Raw genomic sequence first — 23,277 nt, forward strand, 5'->3', positions numbered from 1 at the left:
TCCCCCATTGTGACGTTTTAGTTAGCATCATATGTACATAGTTTATGGAAACAAGTGGTACTTTAGTCATCTAAATGGGAAATTGTGGTTTTAACAAAGTCAAGGCATGCATAAACTAATTAATACTGTGTGACTATTTGTGACTTGTCTGAAAATGGCAAAAAAAAAGAGTTTGAATATAAAACAAAAGAGAATTTCCTTTAAATGAATGAAGCTCTTAATGCTCCTCTTTTTAAGTAGGAATGTTAATGCGGTATTTGTGTTATTTTTACCTGGCATTCATTATTGTAATGAGATCATTTGAGTATTTCCTCTGCTGAATAAAATAGCAGAAAACTTCGGTTTGACTTCTTCTGGAGATTGATAAAATGGTGGGATGCAGTTTCCAAACTGGTCTTATGAAGGTGTTTGCATGACAAAATGACGACTCTTTGCTTTTGAGTGCCTTCAGGCACTCTGGTATGGAAATCCACAAAATTACGTTTCAGATTCAGTTTAACCGTCACCAGGATGTGTGTGTGTTTGTGTATGTGCATGTGTTTTGTTTGTATGTGAGGAACAAGCATGTAAGTGCGTGCCCTATAGATGAGCAGCACTACTATCCTCCTTTGTCCAATTTGTTTTACAGAGCACCTGGGCCTTGGCTGAGCTCTTTCTGTGTATGTGTGTGTGTGTATGTGTTTGAACGGGACTGCTAGATAAATACAGGTGGGGTTCATTTCTTCTAGCAACACAGAGACAGAGTGAGAACTCAATAACACAGACAAAAGAGAAGGAAATAGAAATGTTCTATTCATCTTTATTCCCACTCCCCTTTATCACTGCGTTTCGGTGGAAAACAGAATGGTTTACCTGAGCCTTTGTTTGAAATTATTTGTCAGACAATCAGGGAAACAGCTACAGCAAGGCACTCAACAAATGTAAAGACACTTAAAACTACTGCCGCAGAAAATGCTAAATTACTATGAGGACGACAGAAAAAACACTGATGCAAAAAAATTGCTGAACGGAGCTGCAAGTCTTCCAAAAGGAGACAACGATACAGAAAAATACCAACAATGAGACACAAAATTACAAAACTGTCTACTAGATCTAGTATCAACCTTCTACTAGAAAAATCCAAAACAGATTAATAACTACGACAAGGACAGATAAGTAAAAAATATGGCAGAGACATGAAACAGCTAACAAAGATGCATATAGCTACCACCAAGACAGGCAACAGCTGAAATACAAAGCGACAAAGAAATGCAAAGTATTTGCATGTGCCACATATTTCCTACAAATTGTCTTTGTTTTTACAAAGTAACAACGTTACAAATGTACAGCAATGTACAGAAATAATCCATCAGGTAACGAACGAGGACCTTTGTTTAATTTCAAAGATGCAAAATCATCACTGAAAATGAATTTGACTTATTTACACCTTTAATAACTGTAAGGCATCGCCTGGGTTTCTCAAAGCCTGAGACAGTAATCCTCACCTCGGGCACCGCACTCATGTCACCTTTTTGCCTTTAGGATCATAAAAAGGTTGTTAAATCCCATGCACAGTCCGCAGCTGAGCCATGATAACTACAATCCGCTGGTTAATATATCCAGATTACGCTAAATACACAAATGTTCTTTCCAAAAAGTGTGTACTGATTTCCGGTTTCTGACCCTCTTTGAAAAAGTTGTCACCTAGATGGCATCATGTGCTGCAACACAGTCAGTATACATCATCCAGGATTCCTGGATGCAGCATTCATCAGACCACGGGACAGTTCAAATCAGTCTTTATCATCTTAAACAAGCTTTGACCAGTGAAGGAAGCAATATTCCTGAATCTTATTTGTTTTTTTTTGTTTCTATGGTAGCTGTATCTGAAAAGAGAAACTTTTCCTTCTCACTGGATGTGCCCGGGCATCTGTTATCTCATAATCCGTTCCTGAATAAAACTATACTATGCTTTTGTTTATCTGCTACTCTTCCCTGCATCACCTATGCCTGCTGGAATGTCTGACATGTGGCGATAGGACAGCTGAAGTAGTGAGAGGATACTGAACAAGCTGCCACAAGCAGGCATGGGCAAGACTGGAGAGTCAGGGGCCACGAGTCACCAAATACCTTTCTCTTTGTGTGTATGAGCGAGTGTGTCTGTGCGTCCCACTCTGTGAGAGAGGTGAAAGGTGTATCCTACATACCAGGAGTTTTTTGCAGGGGGAGCAGCTTGTCTGGACTTGGCCAGGATTAGGTGTCTCAGTCTACCTGTTTGAGTGAAGAAACTCACAGCTGAGACAGACAGAGAGTGGTGTGTGTCGGGGGTAGGGGTGTGCAGTCCTGGTGGACAGTGGTGAGGAAATTTGGGATGGAGACAAACTGCATGTCATTATGATTAAACAAAAGGGGAACAAAGTGAATGTTTCATCATGTATTTACAATTTAGTATTGTCTCTGTTAACACTTAAATTGGCTGGATTGTCTCATCCAGGGAATTTTTGTATATTCACGGGGGGTACACACCCTGGACAGGTCGCCAGTCCATCACAGGGCCAGACAAACAACCAAACACACACTCACACCTAAGGACAATTTTAGAGACACCAATTAACCTAACATGCATGTTTTTGGACAGTGGGAGGAAGCGGGAGTACCTGGAGAGAACCCACGCATACACGGGGAGAACATGCAAGCTCCACACAGAAAGGCCCCAGCCGGGTGTTGAACCTCTCGCTGTGAAGAAACAGTGCAAACCACCCGATATTCATTTCATCATGATTATTCTTACTTTTAAAAATGAGTCGTTTGTACTGATATAGGTGTATGGCGCTGCTGCCGTATTCTTTTTAGAGAGAAGAGGCTTTCTCGTGATAACCCTTCCAAACAAGTTATACTTTTTCTCTTTTTCTAATAGTACTGTCATGAACTTTCAAATTTAACAACTTGCTGGGACGTCCACTCCAGGGAAGATTAACAACTGTCTTAGATGTTTCCCACTGTGTGAATAATCTTTCTCGCTGTAGAATGGTGGACATGGCTGCTACTTGCCCTCTTAATTCTCATGAAAGCAGTAAGGATGTACTTAGTTTTAAAACGCTGCTTCTGCATTCTGGATTTTTTTTTTTTGTTGTTGAAAAAAGAACTGCACAACGTAATGATTTTTTTTTATTATGTCCTGACCAATCAACCAATATGTCAATGGCTTGGCGAGCAGATCTAAGATGTCACTTCCAACTTTAGCAAAAAAGATTAAATGTGTTGAAATGCCATACTCATCTCTACAAATCTTGTAGTTCCTTTTCCTATGTGACAAAAACATGTTGTTCGAACCAATGCCTGTTGGCACAAATATCAGAGAGCTGCTGCTGTTGGGGAGCTGTCACCACCTTCACAATCAGCCTCTATCCACCGGCTTATGTCCGCCTGACCCAAGACCTCACCTCTCCTTCAGTTGTGTGTGAGTGTTTGAGTGCATGTCGAGGTAAGAAATTAACTTTTTTTTTCTGCCTGAAGGCATGATTTGCCCCCTCTGTGGGATTTCTCCGGGCATCTCAGGGTCAGTTGTAATGAAACAGTGACCAGAAACATTTGCATTCTAAGAGCAAAACACACAAAAAGGTCAGCTGGTGAGATTTATGTGGTTTAATCGTTATTTTGATTGATTTTTTATTTTTTCTTATTTTACGCCGTGAAAACAACTAGTTAAATGCTTAAGCGAACCCTGCGTGAGTGCGCTACTCATGAGAATCAGATCACATGGTACTGGCCTCTGAAGCCAGCAGTGGGAGTTAGAAGCATGTGGATGTGTTGTGACTGCCTCAAACTTGTGTACAGCCCGACTGGTCTGGCAACTTTTGGCCATGTTATGGTGGTGCAGCTGCAGCAGCAGATTGTGGCAAAACCTGTTGGTTTGGAAAAAAGGGAAAGCGTGAAGTGGGAGCACGGAGAGGAAGTGGCTAATGAGGAAGATGAAATCCAACTTCCTCTTCCTTCAACAGCCTCCAGAGCAACAAGGAGGTCATATCCCCCCCTTAAAGCCACTGTGTCGCCCTCTTATTTCAGCGTTTTGCCGCCTGATAAGTCTCTGGGAGCAAAGAATGGTGAAATTAATGGTTTCTCGATCTAACCTATCTATTGATGCAGAGAGAGCTGGATAACAGACAGCTTTGAAAGAATTAACAAGACAAGGATCCTTCGACTTGGCTGGCACAAGAGCGAACCTGAAAGCCCTCGTGCTGGGAGCAAAGGAACCAAATTGGGATAGAAAAAAATCTCAGACTGTCTGTGGCAAACCCCTTCTTATTCATATCAACAATGGACAGCCGGATAATATTCTCCTTTACTATTGAATAACTGACACCTGGAAGATTTGTTTTCACACAGGCCCCTAAGGCAGGACAACCCCACCCCAAACCTATAAGCAAGCAAGTCCCTACATAACATCCTCCAGGGTGGGGGAACTTGAGCAATGTGTGGCTTTTGTCATTTTACCACCCTTTCTTTCTTTTACTTTTGGCCCCCTTCTGAAAGCATAATCACGTCCTTCTCTCCTGAGAGATATTTCCCTCTTCTACAAAAGACTGAAAAGATTGTCTCTCTTCTCTTAGGATGAAAAAGAAGTAGGAAGGTGGGGGGGGGGGGGGGGGGGGGGCAACGGCAGGTTGGAGACTTTTCTCACAATGATAAGATTTCTCACAAGAAAGTCACGACAGCCAGTTGTCAGGAAGGTTTAGTGTAGGAATTAATGCTCTGGTGACTGCCAGTGAACAGAGACAGACAAAAATGAATGAAATATCCATACACATATTAATAAAAAAATCCTCTTTTGTAATTTCTCCCACCAACAGATTGATATTCATTAGGATAGCTTGTCCGTGTTTGCATCATGTGATAACTGGAGCTGCAGTTTATTTACATATTAGCTGAATTTAGTCAAATACCGAGAGGTGGTGAACAGCTCCACTGTTCCCACCCTGCCAGCAAAACCACAGTCACATCGATAGGAGAGATAAATGTCTAATGCTGTCTGCACAGGGATTAGACAAACTGCTGCGCTGTTTGAATAGCTTCAGTTCAAGTGTCACCAAACCAGCAGCGATCACAGCGGGATGAATTAGCCTGTTAAATATTACAATAACTTTTAGCATTTGGTGGACATCAATCCTGTGTGCATATGTTGTGGATGCAGGTGGAACAGCTTTCTCTAACACATCCCTATTCACCATCAACTAGTTCTGCATGTCCGCCCCCTGGTGTTACTCAGAGGGAGCATCTCACAAATTTATATTTCATCTCACTAAGATGATGTGGGTCCTGTAAATATTTATGGTGGCAACAGATAGGATGTCTTTAATATAAAAAGATAAAATTCCCATACAGAAAAAGAAAAAAGACACAAAGTAATTACAAATGACGGGACAAAAAAAAATAAAAATCATTACATTAAACACCTCAGAAAACCAAAGTTCACTTTGAGCAGTAATAATCGTAAAACGTGGTACTGTTCAAAGGTTTCGAGCTATCCTTAATACTTTATACATTTCCAGGAATTGGGAAACAACTACTTACTGAAATGTGCAAAGATAAATGGAAATACAGCCTATAAGCAAAAAACAGAGCTTGTACAATTCTAAAAAACTTGAAAGTTCATATTGGGTATTATCACATTGAGGATTCATCCCTCCATAAGTCCTGTTGCCACTGATTTTCAGTCCTGTTCTTGTGCCATTCAGCATGCTCTTTCCTTAAAAATGGCTTCTTGACAGCCACCTTAAATGGAGGCCATTACTGATGCAGGCTTCTGGTCCTGTTAGATATTTTCACAGGATTTTTCTTATATAGCCTACATTACTTTTTAATACCATTCATCTGCTGTATAGTTTTTTTTAAAGCATGCCAATTCTTCTTTCATCCTACACTTGTTCTTCCTCTTGATCTTCTTCTTAAAAGAAAATTTGAAAAGAAAAAGGGACACTGCACACCATGCTGATATATGCAAAACTATATGCAATGTTTCCAACAAATACATTTTTGGGAATTCCCTCAAACTGCATTTTGCATGAAATTAAAAAGGCTGAAAATGTCTTTAGAGACTAATACACATAATCAATAAGGCATTAAGAAACACTATGTAAAAGCCCGCCTGGAAAGCTGGATATGTAGTTTAGTTCGATGGAAGGAAAATAAACTTTACTTTGCACTGTATTACTTATTTAATGATTTAATGAATCATTAAAATTCATTTCAAATGATTGCTAGGTTTTTACTCAAGCTGATATTTTATTTAGAGCTAAGATTTTTATTTTGCATGATCAGCTCTTAGGTGTATCATGAATCGTGGAAAATGATGTGCCTGCATTCAAAACTGCAGAGCACTGAAATTAGCGTGAGTGGTGGTAGTTAGATTTAACCACCACTAAAATGCAGTACACTATTTCAGTTTTATTGGTAAGTTAAAGTGGCGTAGACAGGGTCGATACCCACAGGAACATCAAAATATCTCAGAGGCTGATGCGTTTTCTTCAGTCAATTCATCAGAGCATTTACGAAAAGTGGATCAGTTTCGAGCACGTGATTTTAAATTTATTTTTTAATTGTATTTGCACAGAAATACACATATTTTCCTCTCATTTGTAGGCTGTTTTCCTATGTTTTTATAAGCAAAAGCCTTTCCAGTGATTCTGCAATGAGACAATTCAGTGCCCTCCAATATTAGCTGCTTTTAAAAGAATATATAGCTATAATAGGAAAAAAAAATGCAGTTATTCTTGTATCCGGTGCTTTTACCTTACTGTACTGTCACTTTCTCACGACAGGTTCTCTCGAAAACGCTGAAGATGGCTTACAACAGAGAGAATTTAATTTGCAGATGTATCTGTAATTTATAGGATTACTATATAATTTTTTTTAAAGACCTGATATAACCGTCGCCTGGTTTTAGTCGGTAAATACTTAAATTTTAAGAAAACTTTATTTCTTTATTTTGCTTTCCCCATCTCGGTTTGTATGTATGAAGTATGTGCCATGGACCACAAAGTTATGCAGTAATTTAGCTTTGCCACTCGGGGGCAACATTGCCAATGTCATGGCATTTCTCTCCAGCATAGTGATTTCAAACACAGCTCCTCATTTGTAGTTCCCTCCAGTCGAAATTACTTTTATATTATTAATTATTATGAACTGAGATTGTTAGTCCCGTGGTGCTGTTTTTGTCCGCACAAACGGATTGAGCTTGACAAATAAATAACCGGTTGTCCGGGGCAACTTGCCCCTATGGATCTTCGTCGTGCGATCATAACCACGTGTTTCTGATAGATTCGATGATATTATGTAAATTATCCTGTCAAACTATTATGTAAATGATCCTGTCAGTTTGCTATACCAATCCGAACACGTGTAACTTCTAATCACCTATTTATCGTGACAACACTAATAAAGCAACTGAAAGGTCAGTCACGTGTTTGATGAGTCTCGAAATCGCGTCATTCCCATCATTACTGAATCTTGTGAGAGTCCCTGAACGCAGCACCGGCGTTGACTTGACAGTGAGAAACTGGCAGTTGTCACACTGGTTTGTGAGTGAGGAGGGCACCCTATAAACTACACGCACTCGTTATTTTTAAGAGGTAAGGAGTACTGTATTTATTGATAGTTATGGAAAATAATGTAACGCTTAATATGCTAACGTGTAACGTAATCTTCTAAGTTGAGTTACATACCCGCATGGTTAGCCGGCTAGCATTTACAAACTGGCAGTTAACTGCTAACAGCTGCATTAACGACAACAAATTTGTCTCATCTCATGAACCTCCCTCCGTACAAGTGCCTCCAGAAGCTAAATGCTTTGTTTGTTTGTTTTGGTAAAGAAAGCTAAGATAAGGACGTGTACGGTAAACTTTATGACTATATGACTGCAGAAAGGGAAGGCAAGCCAAACAAGAGAGCAACGTTCAGCTAATGCTAGCTAACTCACCTGTAGTTTGCTCATTGTTCCCTCGTCTGGAAGAAGAAATATACCCTATAACACAGTTTAAGGTAATTCCAACATCCCAAGAAACAATAAAACTATTATTTAAGTGAGTTACATAGCATGTGGAGCTGATTGAAAGTTAACATATTGAGTAACTAGCAACCCAGCCAAGATTTAAGCTAATCAACAGAACTTCACCCAGAATGCATTTCTTTAAGTCAGTAACAGGACTATATATAGAAGTTTTTAGTAAGCAATGGTGGGTTAACACAGAGAAAAGTGGGATACTATTTCTGATCCTCAGTCCTTTAGGGGTCCTTAAATCTCGAGTTTGTTAGCTTAGATGTTGTCGGCTAATGCACCACCCAAAAGTGTCTGGTGTTGCATTATAAAAAAAAACATCTTTAAGTATAAAGATAATTAACTTTAAGTTCAGTACAGCAGTGTTAAAGTGCTTTGTAGAAGAAGTCTTAGTCACTCTTTTTTATTTATTTTATAACACACCACTGGATCAATAATACTGAATCATCCATGTTTAAGCAGAATTCTGTCAGTTTGTGTGCTGGAGGCGAAGCTGTTCACAGCACATAAATCACAGAGCTGTCGGATGAGTTGTGGGCAAGGCAAGTTTATTTGTATAGCACAATTCAACTACAAGGCGATTCAAAGTGCTTTACAGAGACATTAAAACAGTAGAAATAAAAAGCATGATTTAAATTTAAAAAAAAGAGAAAGAAATAAGAACAATAGATAAAATCAGTAGTAAAATGTGATTAAGTTTTGAGCTTTATTCAAACGCAGCTGAAAATAGGTGTGTCTTCAACCTGGACTTAAATACACTGAGTGTTTCAGTTGATCTGAGGCTTTCTGGGAGTTTGTTTTTCAATTCATTTTTATTTATATAGCGCCAAATACAACAAATGTCATCTCAAGGCACTTAGATAATAAAGTCCAATTCAAGCCAATTGGAATTCAATTAATTGTAATCATAATTATTCATAAAATAATCCAATTTGTTCATATAGAGCCAATTCGAAAACAATTTCCTAGCTAAGGAAACCAACAGATTGCACTGAAACTTTTTTCTTTTTCGGTCCAATCTCCCGTCCTGAGCGTGTTCCAGACATGTGGAGCATAGAAGCTGAATGCAGCTTCTCCATGTCTGGTTCTGACTCTGGGAACTGATAAAAGACCGGATCCAGTTGACCTGAAGGGTCTGGAAGGTTAATACTGGGTCAGGAGGTCACTGATGTATTCTGGTCCTAGACCATTCAGAGCTTTATAGACCAGCATCAAAACTTTAAAGTCTATCCTCTGATGGACAGGCAGCCGGTGTACAGACCTCAGAGCTGGACTGATGTGGTCCACTTTTTTGGTCTTAGTGAGGACTCGAGCAGCAGAGTTCTGAATAAGCTGCAGTTGTCAAACTGACTTTTTAGGTAGACCTGTAAAGATGCTGTTACAGTAATAAAGGAAAGGAAAAAAAGAAGATTTTCTTTATTTTCATCTGCAGGAGTAGAAAGTGCAATATATCCCTGAAAGATATGGTAAAGAGGAATTGTAAAGCAGCTTAAAATAGAAATGAACAATTCATAAAATGACACTTAAGTGTTCAACTTCTCTACGGCTGGTCTTTTGTGGGCCTTGAGGTTAATGTGGATATGCCACTAGAAAGCTCTTATCTTTACAGATTGAAACCTGTTTTTTTTTTACCGTAGTATTTGTAGTTATTTATATTTTAGATTTTTACAGTTTTACCCAGCAGAATCTTTCATACTCACGGTGCAGTTAATATGCCCATTTGAGTGAACCCCTATCGAGTCACGAAGTTTCCCATTAGTCCAGCTCTCACGCAGGACAAAGTTTTTCTGTTCAGGCCAAATTGGAGCTTTATCTTGTTTATTTATTATGTGTGACTATTGCCAATTTGGAGTTGTTGGTTCCTTTCCTGTTCAATTGCTTACAAAGGGACGCACTTGTCTAAACTTAGTAAAAGACGGATTGTTTGGACAGCAAGTTTCCCATTAGTCCTTCATGCTTCCATCCTCCTCTGTGTTTTCCCAGCATGGCACGTGGACACCAGAAGCTTCAGTCACAGCAGAAGAATGCCAAGAAGCAGGCAGAGATGAAGAAGGCCAAGGGTCATGATCAGAAGACGGCAGCCAAGGCAGCACTAGTGTTCACCTGCGCTGTGTGCAAGGTAAGTTTGGCAACCCAGAGGCAACAACCTGGCTGAGACAGGCTTTACAAATGCGTGTAATGGTTGGATCTCTTCCCACAGTCCCAGATGCCCGACCCAAAAACTTTCAAGCAGCACTTCGAGAGCAAGCACCCCAAATCCCCTCTGCCCCCTGAGTTAGAGGGAGTGGAGGCATAAATGGCCACTGCGGATACCAAACCCCTGAAGGTCCTAAACCAACTGTGCACTTGACAGCAAAGGATGATTTAATGTAACCAACATGAAGCAGTTATCTCTATCGGTCCTTTAACATGCCAAACTGCCTTTGATGCAATGCCTCCTCCCAGTCCTACTTGTCTGTACTTGTGTTTAAATACATGCAGGGCTAGATCCAATTGCAGTTGTGACTTCGGGGCTACTGAAGACCTGGACGACTAATTAACACAGACTCACTGCCTTGATGTGTTGAGCATAAGGAATATTTCTTGCCACTTGTACCACTCTTGTACCTCTTTATCCAAAGCTTTGAACCTTTATACACAATAAGGTAAACACACAGTGTCCTCACAAAGCATGGATAAGGCTTGGGCAGAACTCTTCTGACTTTGCTGCCCTTAAGGTGGTGACAAATATGACCTAATTTATTATAATTGTGCTCTGAGTCTTGAATCAAACTGAGGCTGTGACACTTTTCCTGGGTCGTGCACACTGTAATTCCTCCACAGCGCTGTCTGCCCTGTTGTACCGCAATCTTTCATCTGGCTAATCCTCTTCTGATATAATGCCATAAAAATGTGAAACTTTGCCAGCCTTTTTTTCAAGCAGCCGCAAAAATTATTAGCGAATGAAATTGTGAGCCGACAAGCAACATTTCTAAGCTTGTAAAATTAATGTATGCCTCAATTATGTATTATACCATTTTAATAAATTTTACTTTGTTGTACATCTGCTTTGTGGACTTTTGACTTTCTTTGATCATATTTTGTTAGACACATTAAATCAAGACAAACTGCACTTTTCAGTGGACAATGATATTTAAAAGAATCCTCCCTTTCTGACGCAGTTTCACTGACACTACATGTGCTCTCTTGTTTTTCAGGCTTGGCGGACTGAAACATGTTGTTTTATCTGTCTGAGAGTCGAAGGTTTCCTCCCATTGTCACTGCATTTCTCTGCTGCTTTGCTCACTTAATGTAAATCCCTTCCGTGACATCAGCTGTTTAACTTTGAACATATGAGACGGTTAATGAGTGGTGAAGAACCGTTTTGCATTCAGCTGATCTGACTAAAGGAAATGCATAAAAGCTCAAATATTAACAGCTGCCTCGGAAACAGGGTGTCTTAATATTCTGTTGTATTTTAAAGTGAATAATTTATTCTCCAATCCCAGATAATGTGACAGCATATTAATCAACCTGTGTTGCAGTTTATATCATCTTAATATTAGAACGTGTCTTATTTACCTAAATTCTACTGAAACAAACATATAACTGGTTCGATGTTACCTCTTACAAACCGAAAAGTCTCAAACTGTAGCATTGGCTCAAACTAGATTGATCATGTTCTGTCTAACTTGCCACACAGACGAGACAATTTTAAGAGTATGCCACTCGATCTTTAAAGGCCATATCAGTTTTTCATATATCTAAGTTATTTTTGGTTTTGATATCTTTGGTTTCCTTTTTTTCCGACTTCTCAAAAGGAAAAACAACAGGGTTAATGCTGCGCTGCCTGTTGCTTTAAGGGTTTGAGTGACTCGCCTCAGTGAGTCATAGCCCACATTGTTCCCTTGTCTCCTCACACGTACAGTAATCCACATCCTTCCTTCCCATCTGTAAACTTGTGAATGGAAAAAAAAAAATCCCACACATCTTCATTCATACATACATGGGTCTGAGTGTTATGGCCTCTCTTTGAAATAAACCACTGGACCAAAAGGAAAAAGAAGAGCCCTTGCACAAAATTAAATGAGTTGTCTTAATTAGGTGAAAGAATTCTCCCCGGCTGTGGATCACTTATTTTCAGGCACAAATCTCAGTGTGAGCTCTCGGCGTGCTGATGATAAAGAAACACTGGAACACTGCGGTTTAGGCCTCAATTTATACCACATAATGAACAGTTTTGAGGAGAACAACCCTGGCTTCTGCATCATAGAAATTCTTGGCCACCATGGCAACACATTTCTCCCGTATTATTATTTCTGTGTTGGAACTAAACTGAGAATGTCATGCCATTTGTGCCGTCTTGTTTCAGAACAATTACTCACAAGCCCACCCAGATGCAATAAAAGCAAGGCACGCCTGCTGGAAAAAAGAAACCCACTTGATTACAAATAAATTTCTCTTAAATTTTATACTGATAAAATAATTATGGGGTCCCTACATTCCTGTTACACACCCCCTCTACCTGTTCGATAAGGTAAACCATGTATGACTAGTGGAACTGGGTGAACAGGTATAGTGGCTGGGTTTTTGGTTGAGGCTGCCAATCAAGCCAGAGGAGAAAACCTCAGTAATTCAAACGTATAAATATTTGTAAATATTTATCTAAAAATGTGATTGACATATGTCTAATATTAGGTGTTATCTCAAAATAACCTCAGAATCGCATATTTATATGTGTGCAGGCATTTCATCAGTAAAATTAAATAAATTAAAACTGTCTCAAACGAACATTCATTTATTAATGTCTATCTAAACCTGATCAATTACCGTACTTCTCCAGTTTCCACGGTAGCCGACAACTACTTGCCGTTACGATGTCGATAGATAGAGCTACTTCCGGGTTGCTTCAGCTTTGGTATTTCACCTAAAAAAACTTTTTTTTTTGGTCAAATTAGCCATATTATGAAACGTCAGAGAATTATATCTATATATTTATGTACACATAAATCTGAGTTACTGTCACATTTGAGATAGAATTCGCCAACTACATCTCCCACAAATCTTTGCGGAAAAATGTTTCTAAAATGTATATTTACTTTTAATGTCAACACTGATGCACTTGAATAAATATGAATATGTGAATGATGAATAAAGTATTTTTCTATTCTATTGTATTTCTACTTAGAAAACACAGAATTGTTTAATGTAGGCTACATTATAAAATATTTTCTTATTTGAGATGGACGAAAATTCTCATTTCCTTCACTAAAACTTGGATTTAAAAGAAAATCATCGTGTTTCTTTTAAAATATTTGAAAAAATCCCGAAATCTATTATAAGTTTTAAACCACATAGCTTCAAAAATTTTGCCCGTCAATTAGGTTGCCCTAGCAACTCTATTCTGACGTCATCCGTCCCGGTGCGACCCTGCTGCTCTGTCTTTGATTGGAGGGAAACCCCGTGGATGAGCGGGAGAGATCGTCAGCTGTGCGGCTGGGAATAAGGAGCGATATCGTTTAACTGCACTCGCAGGTTAGTTCACAATTATTTTCTTCTGAATAATTGGTATGTTTAACAGAATAATATTAAAAAAAAGATTTCCGCGCGTTCTGGGCACGCTCTTTCTCCGGCCTTAAGCGCCTGCGGACCGTAGGTAGAAATCATTGATGCTCCGCTGCTCAGTCATTGTTCGGCTTGCTGAATGAGAAGTCCAAGTCGCTGCACGTTAAACCATCTATTCGTGTGTTCGGTGCGCTTGTGAGACAGCTTTCGGACATACAAATTTAGGTTTTGTGAATGAATCGGCCTAAAACGAATGCTTCTTATTTGCAAAGACAACGGCTCTGGTTTGTTTTCCGGGAAGCGAAAAAGGGCGTTCACTGTGAACTGAAGTAAGCTAGGCTCTATTCATCCCGGTGCAATTGATCCAGTGGTACAGCTATTGTCTTATCTTCTCCTTTGCAAGGATACTAAGCTTTTCTCACAATAAACTCTGAGAATAGAACATCGTACCAATTTGAAAGAGCTGTTTTTGACGGTCTGTATTCTTACCGGACATGGTACGAGCTGGGTGGGCAGGTGTGTGTGTGTGTGTGTGTGTGTGTGTGTGTGTGAGAGAGAGTGAGAGAGAGAGAGAAACTGGGTGGCCGACATTCCTCTGAAGGGCGCAGGTGTCTGGGTGCTGGGAAATGTTGCTCACTGGTTTTTGTTTTTTGAAAAACTGGACTGACTCATGGGGTTGGGGCTTGTTTTAGTAGGCAGATTCGGCAAATTAATTGTTTGATTATGTAACCTCTCACTGATTATCATCAGATTGAACACAGTCTTCTAGCTTGGATGTGTTTAAAAAAATGTAATTCTAGTTAAAGAAAAATTATTTCACAACCAAACCATCACATCATAACAAGAAGAGTAATATTGAGCATTGGTTACTTTAAATCTGTGTCCGCTATTAGATGAAGCCATATTTCAAGCATCTAAGACTGTGATTTATACTTTATGATTAGGAATTTAGATACATCTCTAGGATGCATCATCTGTGATGTTCCTGGGGTCATCAGGTGTTTCGGGTCTTTCAACATCACACCCCCTCACACACAGGTGACCCAGTCCTGGATTGCATCCCAGCAGCACTCATCCACGGGCTCGCCCTCAGTATCCAAAGCCACTTGAGCAAAAAAACCTTAGTGAGCAGCTCACCATAGTAATGGATGAAGAAAAAGTATTAACCTTAATCACTGTGAATAAATAATTTCTTTCTCATAATGTAATTAGTTTAAAGGCAACGTCATCAGTGACCATTCTGGTAATGTATTACAGACTATAGTATTTTCATTATAAACAATTCCTGTGGTTAACTTTGTAGTTTTGGAAAAGTGCCTCATTGTTTCACTATTTACCCTAAAAACTGTGCAAAAAAGATGCTGTGTCTTTTTTGCTTTGTAATACAAACGTATAAAAAAGATTGGAATAGAATAATTCTTATTTTCCACGACAAATTCCATTACTCTCATCTTCAGTAATTACACTGATTTTGTACACACACACGCTGTAATGGGAAAAGAACATGGGGAAAATGCACAAAATGATGATTTTGGTTTGAGTTTAAAATATTTAGGCTCCAACAGAATGTGGTTATCCAGGTGTGGGTACTTTAATCAGCCGTGCTCTGCAGTGGTTGCCTCAACAGGATGCAGCAAGACTGAAAGAGTCCACGTTTGAATCTGATTGACTTTGTAAAGACTCCCCACTCCAAAACTGTCATAACCTTTTAAGATGGTTTCCTTTTTAAATGATACCCAGATTCACTTAAGAGGAGTCTTCATACAAGTGTTTTTAAACCTACTGTGAAGCATCGACCACATAGGATAATTTTCAAGTTTTTATTCATTAAAGTCATTTTTCATCCCTTTTTTTATTTTTTTAATCGGTTTAATTTGATCATAACTCTCCCCTTGTTATTCGAGTGGGATGAGAGTAAATCTCTGTCAAAGGAATCAGTCGTTTAGGGAGTTTATAGATACAGCGGTTACAGAAAAAAAACTATCTTCTCCAGGATCTTCCAGCCCAAACCTAGTTAATTAATGATTTAAAATTTTTTATTGGTGCCCAAACCAAAATTGTTTGATGACCATTTTTTTGTCTCATGATATTCAATTAGTTTCCTGTTTTAAGGTTTAATCTTTTAAATGGCATCAAGATGAATCTTTTTCCCTAGCATTGTTGAATCGTTTAATGTTCCCCTAAGATATTAGTAAAGTCTTCATGATTTCCCTCTTACCCCCATGTTAGTCATTTCTGTCTAATCAAATCGAGTTTTGAATATGTGGGTGCTATTTGATGCAGAAAACTGAAAAGCCTACTTAAGAAATTGAGTCACACGGGAAGGACAACATGTTTCCGTGTCATGTGATTGTTCATGTAAATTGGTCAAATCCCTGACTTGCCTCTGTCTCTCCTGTCCGGTTTGTTCCCGACCTCCACTCCTCCGTCCTTCCCCCCACAGCTCACACAGAAACCATGGCAGACAAGGAGGAGCTGGTTCAGAAAGCCAAACTGGCCGAGCAGGCCGAACGTTACGATGACATGGCTGCAGCCATGAAGGCCGTCACAGAGGAGGGCTCGGAGCTCAACAACGAGGAGCGCAACCTGCTCTCGGTCGCGTACAAGAATGTGGTGGGAGCTAGGAGGTCCTCGTGGAGGGTGGTGTCCAGCATGGAGCAGAAGTCTGATGACGGCGCCAAGACCGCGCTGGCCAAGGAGTACAGAGGGAAAATCGAGAAGGAGCTGAATGACATCTGCAAGGAAGTTCTGGTAAGGAGCAGAGATCGAGAGGGTGCAAGGAAGGGAAGGAGGTAAATGTTTGAACTGTGACTGGTAATTCAGGTAATTTAGAGAAAATGGCATCCAGTCCCTTACTGTAGGGCGTATGGTCTGACCAGGGTATCTTTCAGAGATACGAACAAATTGTGGTCGCTTTGCATAGCAACTGTAGAAATAGTTCCTCAAACACTTCCAGTATAAAGATCAGTAAAACAATGAACCCCTGAGGTGCCAACAACATTGTTAATTCCTCTTTCCTTTTTTGAAAATATCAAGAAGATTTTGTGTCTGATATTTTGGCAGAAAGAAAAAACATATTCCTAATGTGTCAATGGGATATTTTCAGAATAATCAGTGTTGATTTACACCTCAGTGGGCAACTACATCTGATCAGGCCTTCTACACAGTAGTGACACCTACTGGTTGGCTACGTCATTTAGGTGGGGGGGGGGGCAATGTGAACCTATAGCTAAAAGGAGGATTCAGATTTTTCTGTAACTTGACAACTGTCCCCATAAAAGTGCTTATAAGCGATTGGCTTTTGCTGTTCAATTGAATTGGTAGTCCTCAGAAATCAGGCAGGAATGTAAATGTTTTACTTTGTGTTAAAGGCACATATCAGAGAGTAGTTGAAGCTTCTGATATGCAAAGAAAGGCTTCCTGACCAAAGTACTGGGTATGGATAGATTCTATGTGCACATTCACTGCCACTGTTACAATAAAACTGCAAACTCAACATGACTTTAAAATATAAATGTAAATGGTAATATTTGCTACATACAGTGTTTGACTGATGAAGAGGATTGTAAGGAATGGGCATCCTGCAGCAATGAGAGATGGAGTTTCCTTTTAAAGAAAATATAAAGGCTCAGGCCTTGTGACATTTCTAATTTGTTAAAGTTTAACCTTATCGCTGGCAGGATCTGCTCGACAAACATCTGATCCCCAAAGCTACACCTGCTGACAGCAAAGTCTTCTACCTGAAGATGAAGGGAGACTATTTCCGCTACCTGGCTGAGGTGGCCACCGGAGAGGACAAGGAGGGTAAGTAAAACACACCCCATACATCGCTCATAATCTCTCCACACTGTCGTGCAGTTGACTGGGGGAGAGTGGATTCTTGTGCCCACGATACATGAAAATTAGGCCCATTTCTGAGCGATGGTCTGGGACACATTCGTTAGATTGATGGGAGGAGCGTGCGCTCATCTTTAAGGTCCCATAAATCCTTCAAAGGAATGAAAACACTGGGATTGTTTCAAGTTTTTGTGGCCAGAATAAAGCACCCTCTTCGTCCTTGACCTACAACTGTCAGCCGTAATGCAGGCACAGGCTGCTGCTGGGTTGTCATGGCAACAGGAGCAGCACCAGGGTGTTGGCTGTGTATTGTTGCCAGGAGTTTATTTAGTGGATGTAGCAACTGTCAGTGATGTTGGTTTCCTTTAATTATATTTGATCCCTGATTACATTTTGTTAAGGAGCTTATATGCTATTAAGATAACAATGTGCATATATTCTCCTCAAAATAATCCATACCGATCCTCTTTGGATGCTTGGAAGCTTTGTTAAAGCCATAATGTGTAATATTTCACGTTGTCTATTAACAAATTTGAGTCTTATCATTCACAAGTATTACCTCAATCGTTATTAATTACCTCCATCACAAAAGTGCAGTGTTCTTATATTCTTTATATTCAGCATACGAATGTACATAAGAGTGTTACACTCCAATGAATGTCTCCATGTTGCTCCGCCATTTTAAAACTACGGGATTTGTAGAAGGACATGTCATCAGCTTCGCATTTTCCGTTTCCACATTGGAAACGGAAATTCCACATTGGGAACGGAAAATGCGAAGCTGATGACATGTCCTTCTACAAATCCCGTAGTTTTAAAATGGCGGAGCGACATGGAGACATTCATTGTCCGTGAAATATTACACATTATAGCTTTAAGTCATCGATCTATAATTCTTAAGTCTGGATTTTTTTTGTTATACGTCTTAGTTTAGAGGATATGCTACTTTTCTTCAATTGTTTTTCTTTTTATGTTAAAACACTCCATTTCTTCTCATCAGTTTTTGCACAAACAGCACTTAATTGTCACATTTATAGGAATTAAAATACATGCATGCTGTGAAAGTACCATTTGCATCCCTAAATTCACATCTAAATACGTGTTAACTTTGATTAAGATGGTTTTGAAATCTAACGTAGTAACAGTTATCACTCCGTGCTGTTCGATGGTTTCGGTGACCAAACTTCAAAACATTGTTTTATTTTCCATTTAAGATATCTGCTTATTCGTTATCTTTTCTCCTTTGTGAAGCTATCATCAACAGCTCACAAGAAGCCTACCAGAAGGCGTTGGATATCAGCACCACAGAAATGCCGCCCACACATCCCATCCGCCTTGGCCTCGCTCTTAACTTCTCTGTCTTCTACTACGAGATCGTCAACTCTCCTGACAAGGCCTGCCAACTGGCCAAATCAGTAAGAATCCTCCTCTAAAATTTCCGTTTGATTCCATTTCAAAAGGCTTTTTTTGTCCGTAACAAAGACAAGTGTCTTGAAACTACTGACTATGAAGTGTGTGATGGATAAGCTTGCATTAAAGCCGAGATTTTCATTCAAATTGTCACATGAAAGATGCTCCAAACAGAAGCACCTGCCAAATTATTATACTTTTTTTTTTTAATACAAGATGAATAATCAGTGGAAATGGGAGGGAAAGCAGAGCTACACTAAATAATATTGTTACTGGCTCTGATAATAGGTGAGTGTGCGTTTTACAATACCTGAACTCTGAGGCAGAATAAACTAAATGAAATTCATTCTATTGAATTCAGTCCAAGCTAAAGTTCCCCAAAGCACGTCAACGATTTCCTTCTACAGTAGATGCATCGTCAGACACAATACAGTCCTTTTATGGTTGGATTAACGCACATCCTACTCTAGGTCTGTGCTTTGCTGGTTTCATGTTAACTTTTGTCCAGTTGAGACCTCTATAACTCCTGACTGAAGTAACAAACTGTTGATGTTATTACTCAGCTTTTATACAAGTTAAACAAACAAGATTGTGAGCTTTAAATGTGCCGGTTGAGGTTTTATTACTTTGTAAAGAGCGAGTTGAGCTGGCTAACCAGCTGGTAGGTATATCTTAATGATTAGCTGACTGGTAAGGCAGGTGTCCGTTTTTTAAACGCAACCCTCTCCAATAACAGACTTAAGAAGCCCTGCAGATCATATCACAGAGAAACTTGGTCATTAATGTTCCCGTATAGGTTTTAGCTGAAGTGTGCCGGTTTCTGATCATGTATGTATAGTACTGTGATCATAACACAACACTTAATTGCTGTTTTCATAAATGATAAAAACAGTGCACCACTCATAAAACTGACTAAAAGATAAAACCTACCACAGCCTGTTCCCTCCTTCTGCGGAACGGCTCACCTCATGACTATAAATGCCGTTTTCTGGCCAACTTTTGTTTCTGTGTGGGACTGGATTTTGCTTTAATAACAATCGTTTTTAATCTCAAATCTTGTAATGTATTTGAATACTTTTGGTGGTTTAAATTATTCTTTTATTGCTGTTTTGAATGATAAAAAACACATGTATGTAGATACTCCTCCAATTTACTGTCAAAATCACCATTTCATGTTGTATCAACCCCTGCGTGACCGTACCCCACATCTTGAACCCATTTTAATGGCTTCATGCATTGTTTTCCTCCTTCAATAACTCCACTGGCAAGTATACCTGCAACATATGTGGAAATCTGTAATGTATAGTGATGTTTTTTATGTGTGCTTTTCATTGTGCAGTTCCTCAAAGTTGCCTGAAGCTAATTTAACTTCATGCAGGTTCATATGAATTATTTTATGGCTTGTCATCAGTGCTGTGGTCATGTGAACATTTTTGATGAGCTATCCGTGATCATGCGTGAAAATCCACAACAGTCTGAGACACGTTGGAACAAAGACCAGAGGACAAGACATGGACAGACATGCACTTCTTTTAAAAAAAAAAAAGATTATTTTAATCCTCTATTAAAGGATGTTTTTGTCTGCTCTTTTTAGGTCATAATTAAGTGCTCTTGGTAAAGATGTATAGCTTATTGCCACTTTTGTAAAGAAATTTCAAACACACTTCTACCCGTAAAGGTGAAATGATCACATGCTGGATGAGAATGCACAGCACATTCGAACACATTTTCTTAGTATGTTTTGATCATTCTTTTATGATTTGTTAACTGAGCAAATCTGCATTTTGATTAAGGGGAAAGAAACATTTGATGGTCAGGGCAGCGCTCATAAATTCCCTTAATGCTCGTTATGGTCACTGTCCCGAGTCCGAACACCAGTTTTGAAAGCACTGATGAGCGTTTCTGATTCCTCCAGGCCTTTGACGAAGCCATCGCCATGTTGGACTCCCTCAACAGCGACTCGTACAAAGACAGCACCTTGATCATGCAGCTCCTCCGTGACAATCTGACAGTGAGTGTCTTGTCTTAACATTCACCAAATACTTAATTTGCAAATTCCCCCATTTTCCCTTCCGACTGCCTACTAAATCCCATGTCCTGTGCCTCTTTGCAGCTGTGGATGTCGGATGCGCAGGGAGATGGAGAGGGCGAAGGTGAAGGAGAGGAGACGGAGAAGATGGAGAAGACGGAGAAGAAGGAGCAGGCGGAGCAGGTGGAGCAGACGGAGGAGGCAGCTGAGAAAAACTGAACTTCTGAAAAAGGGGAAAAACAACAGCAACACATTTTTACCTCTCACCAGCCTAAGTTGTGTGCATGGCTGTGTGTGCACATACATGCACAGATATGTATGTTTACACTCCACTCACAAGGTGTAAAGTACAGTATGTGTGTGCAGATACATTGAAGCGCGTGTGTGTGTGTGTGCTGTAATCGTATGAGCACCTCCACAGAGAAAAGAATGGAATAGATTTGTTTCTTTTGATCATAACTCATCGTGTGAACCAGTGGATGTTTATTTTTTTGTGTCCGTTTTAGTCAGGATGACATCCCCTCCTTTAGGTCCAAATCCCCCCCCCCCCATGCCCTTTATCGTTATTCACTGTAACCAACTGCTGCTGTTGCAGGAAAACAAACAAAAAAACTCCAACTGTAACTTTGACAATTTGTATGTTTTTACTTGAACTGAACATTTACAACCTTTTGGGTCACTTGTGCTCACAGCAGTCTGATTTCACTAAATTTTACAACAACTGACAACGGCAGTGATCGTATACTGTTAGCAGGTATTTATTACTTTGGTAAAGATCTAATAACATCGTGCTTGTGTCCATCCCGCCCTGTCGGTGTCCTGTGTAGCAGGTAGTGATTTTATGGATGGTACATGTGCCATGATTCAATGCATTCAGAGATGTTTTCTGTATGAATGGCCGCTTAAACTTTGGTTGACTTGTTGAGAGGATTATATTCCACAGTGAAATGTGTAGACTTATATTCCTGCAGTTTTGCATACCACACGTCAAGGTTGAGACAGTCTAAGAAAACGTGAACAACTTGATAAAATGGCTTGATACTGTAACTTTTTGATATTTTATCTTTTCAGCAGTGAAGAGGATACTTTTGCCATGTGCTTTTATGTGGCTTTCTACTCTTTTTCTATTCAGGTGTTTTTTGTATTTTCTTTCTGTGCGTTTTATTCCCTCTGACTCTTGATTTTGACTCCTGGAATGTATGCGGTTCTCAGTAGTATGGTGTGAGGGTTAGGCATGCTTTAGAAACTGGCGGTTTTTGCTTAGAAATTAACTTTTAACCCGGTGGTTTACAGTATCTTTTACCGTTTTTGAAAGGAAATCATGAAACGACAAACTCATACCACGCTGAGTTTAAACTTATTATCAGAGTGTCTCGGTAGAAAGCTTCATTAAAGCCATTTAGTAGAGACAAAGTAGGGCCAGTTTCTTCTAATTACAGTACCTTGGTTTAGAAAAAAAAGAAAAAAAAAAAAGACAGATGGGATGCAGGATTCAGAATTTGCAAGTTACACTTCAGTACGTTATTTGGTTATGTGATTTCATGTAAGTGGAATTAAAACATTTAAACTGAGTGCGGTGTGCTGTTTTTCTTTTCTTTTTTTTCCTTTCATCCTGTGTACATTTATAAAGGTTCTATAAATGCATATTAGGGACGTTTTGATTATGGGTTTAATATTATAATCATTTGCAACGTCAGCTAGTAAGCTAGTAAGTGCAATCCTCTGAGCACTGAAACATGTTGAAAGCAAAGACACGAGGGCTGCTGTGTGTGTCGGTTACCGAAGGTCATCAGGAGCAGCCTTTGCCGAACACAGCTGTGCTTGCATTAAACCTTTGCCTGATTTCTCAAACCTAGATCAAAAATGAGCCTCATAAGAATAATTTTGACGACATTTTAAGATTTAAAACCCGTCTCACAAAGCACCAGATACTGCAGTGTTCAGGGCTGATTTTTTTTTTTTTGACAGATGCCATGATTTCCACCGACAGTGCTGCCCTCTACTGATGATTGTGAAGGGCATGATGTAGATGGACCGTAAGGCACAGAACATTTTCATTTGTTCATTTCAAGCTTGACTGGGCCTCCAGTCTGTCACAGTAAAGGCCAAACCCCCTGATAATGTATAAACTGTAAGCCCATTGCATTGACATTTGTGTGCCCTTTGGCTTTGATCAGTGATGTGTGAACAAGGAGGCTCAGTCATTTTTGCTCTGCTAACAGCTGGTGAAGGTTTCTTCTCTGTTCATATGATGGCTGAGGGCCTTCAAGCACGGTGGGGGAGGGCTGATGGTTTGGGCTTGTTTTGCGGTCATTGAGTGGACCATGAATGTCTCTGTGTAACAAAGTATTCTAGAGGCAAATGCGAGGCCATCTATCTGGGAGCTGAAGCTGGATCAGGAAAAAGGACAAGGATCCCAACAGAA

General features: G+C 39.6%; 3 protein-coding genes across 3 annotated transcripts in view; 2 read left to right on the top strand and 1 right to left on the bottom strand.

Moving 5' to 3' along the window:
* The window catches only part of LOC142367565 (putative 2-ketogluconate reductase), a 379,644-nt gene that overhangs the window by 48,618 nt on the left and 307,749 nt on the right, over positions 1-23,277 (bottom strand). The window lies entirely within an intron of this gene.
* On the top strand, positions 7,487-11,075 carry LOC142367462 (zinc finger protein 706-like). The gene is made up of 3 exons (XM_075449431.1): positions 7,487-7,607; positions 10,016-10,151; positions 10,233-11,075. The coding sequence occupies exons 2-3, from the start codon at positions 10,017-10,019 to the stop codon at positions 10,326-10,328; spliced, it is 231 nt and encodes a 76-aa protein (XP_075305546.1). The 5' UTR covers positions 7,487-7,607; position 10,016; the 3' UTR covers positions 10,329-11,075.
* LOC142368321 (14-3-3 protein beta/alpha-B-like) lies at positions 13,446-22,423 on the top strand. The gene is made up of 6 exons (XM_075450466.1): positions 13,446-13,546; positions 16,020-16,327; positions 17,257-17,380; positions 18,665-18,828; positions 20,739-20,834; positions 20,937-22,423. Exons 2-6 carry the CDS (start codon positions 16,034-16,036, stop codon positions 21,069-21,071), a joined length of 813 nt encoding a protein of 270 aa, XP_075306581.1. The 5' UTR covers positions 13,446-13,546; positions 16,020-16,033; the 3' UTR covers positions 21,072-22,423.

The sequence above is a fragment of the Odontesthes bonariensis genome, chromosome 18, assembly GCF_027942865.1.
Source record: "Odontesthes bonariensis isolate fOdoBon6 chromosome 18, fOdoBon6.hap1, whole genome shotgun sequence".
Taxonomy (NCBI): Eukaryota; Metazoa; Chordata; class Actinopteri; order Atheriniformes; family Atherinopsidae; genus Odontesthes; species Odontesthes bonariensis.

Coding starts and splice junctions, on each gene's coding strand:
- LOC142367462 (XM_075449431.1), top strand. CDS start 10,017: ATGGCACGTGGACACCAGAAGCTTCAGTCACAGCAGAAGAATGCCAAG. Junction 10,152..10,232: donor TCACCTGCGCTGTGTGCAAG/GTAAGTTTGGCA, acceptor CTCTTCCCACAG/TCCCAGATGCCCGACCCAAA.
- LOC142368321 (XM_075450466.1), top strand. CDS start 16,034: ATGGCAGACAAGGAGGAGCTGGTTCAGAAAGCCAAACTGGCCGAGCAG. Junction 16,328..17,256: donor ACATCTGCAAGGAAGTTCTG/GTAAGGAGCAGA, acceptor TATCGCTGGCAG/GATCTGCTCGACAAACATCT. Junction 20,835..20,936: donor TCCTCCGTGACAATCTGACA/GTGAGTGTCTTG, acceptor GCCTCTTTGCAG/CTGTGGATGTCGGATGCGCA.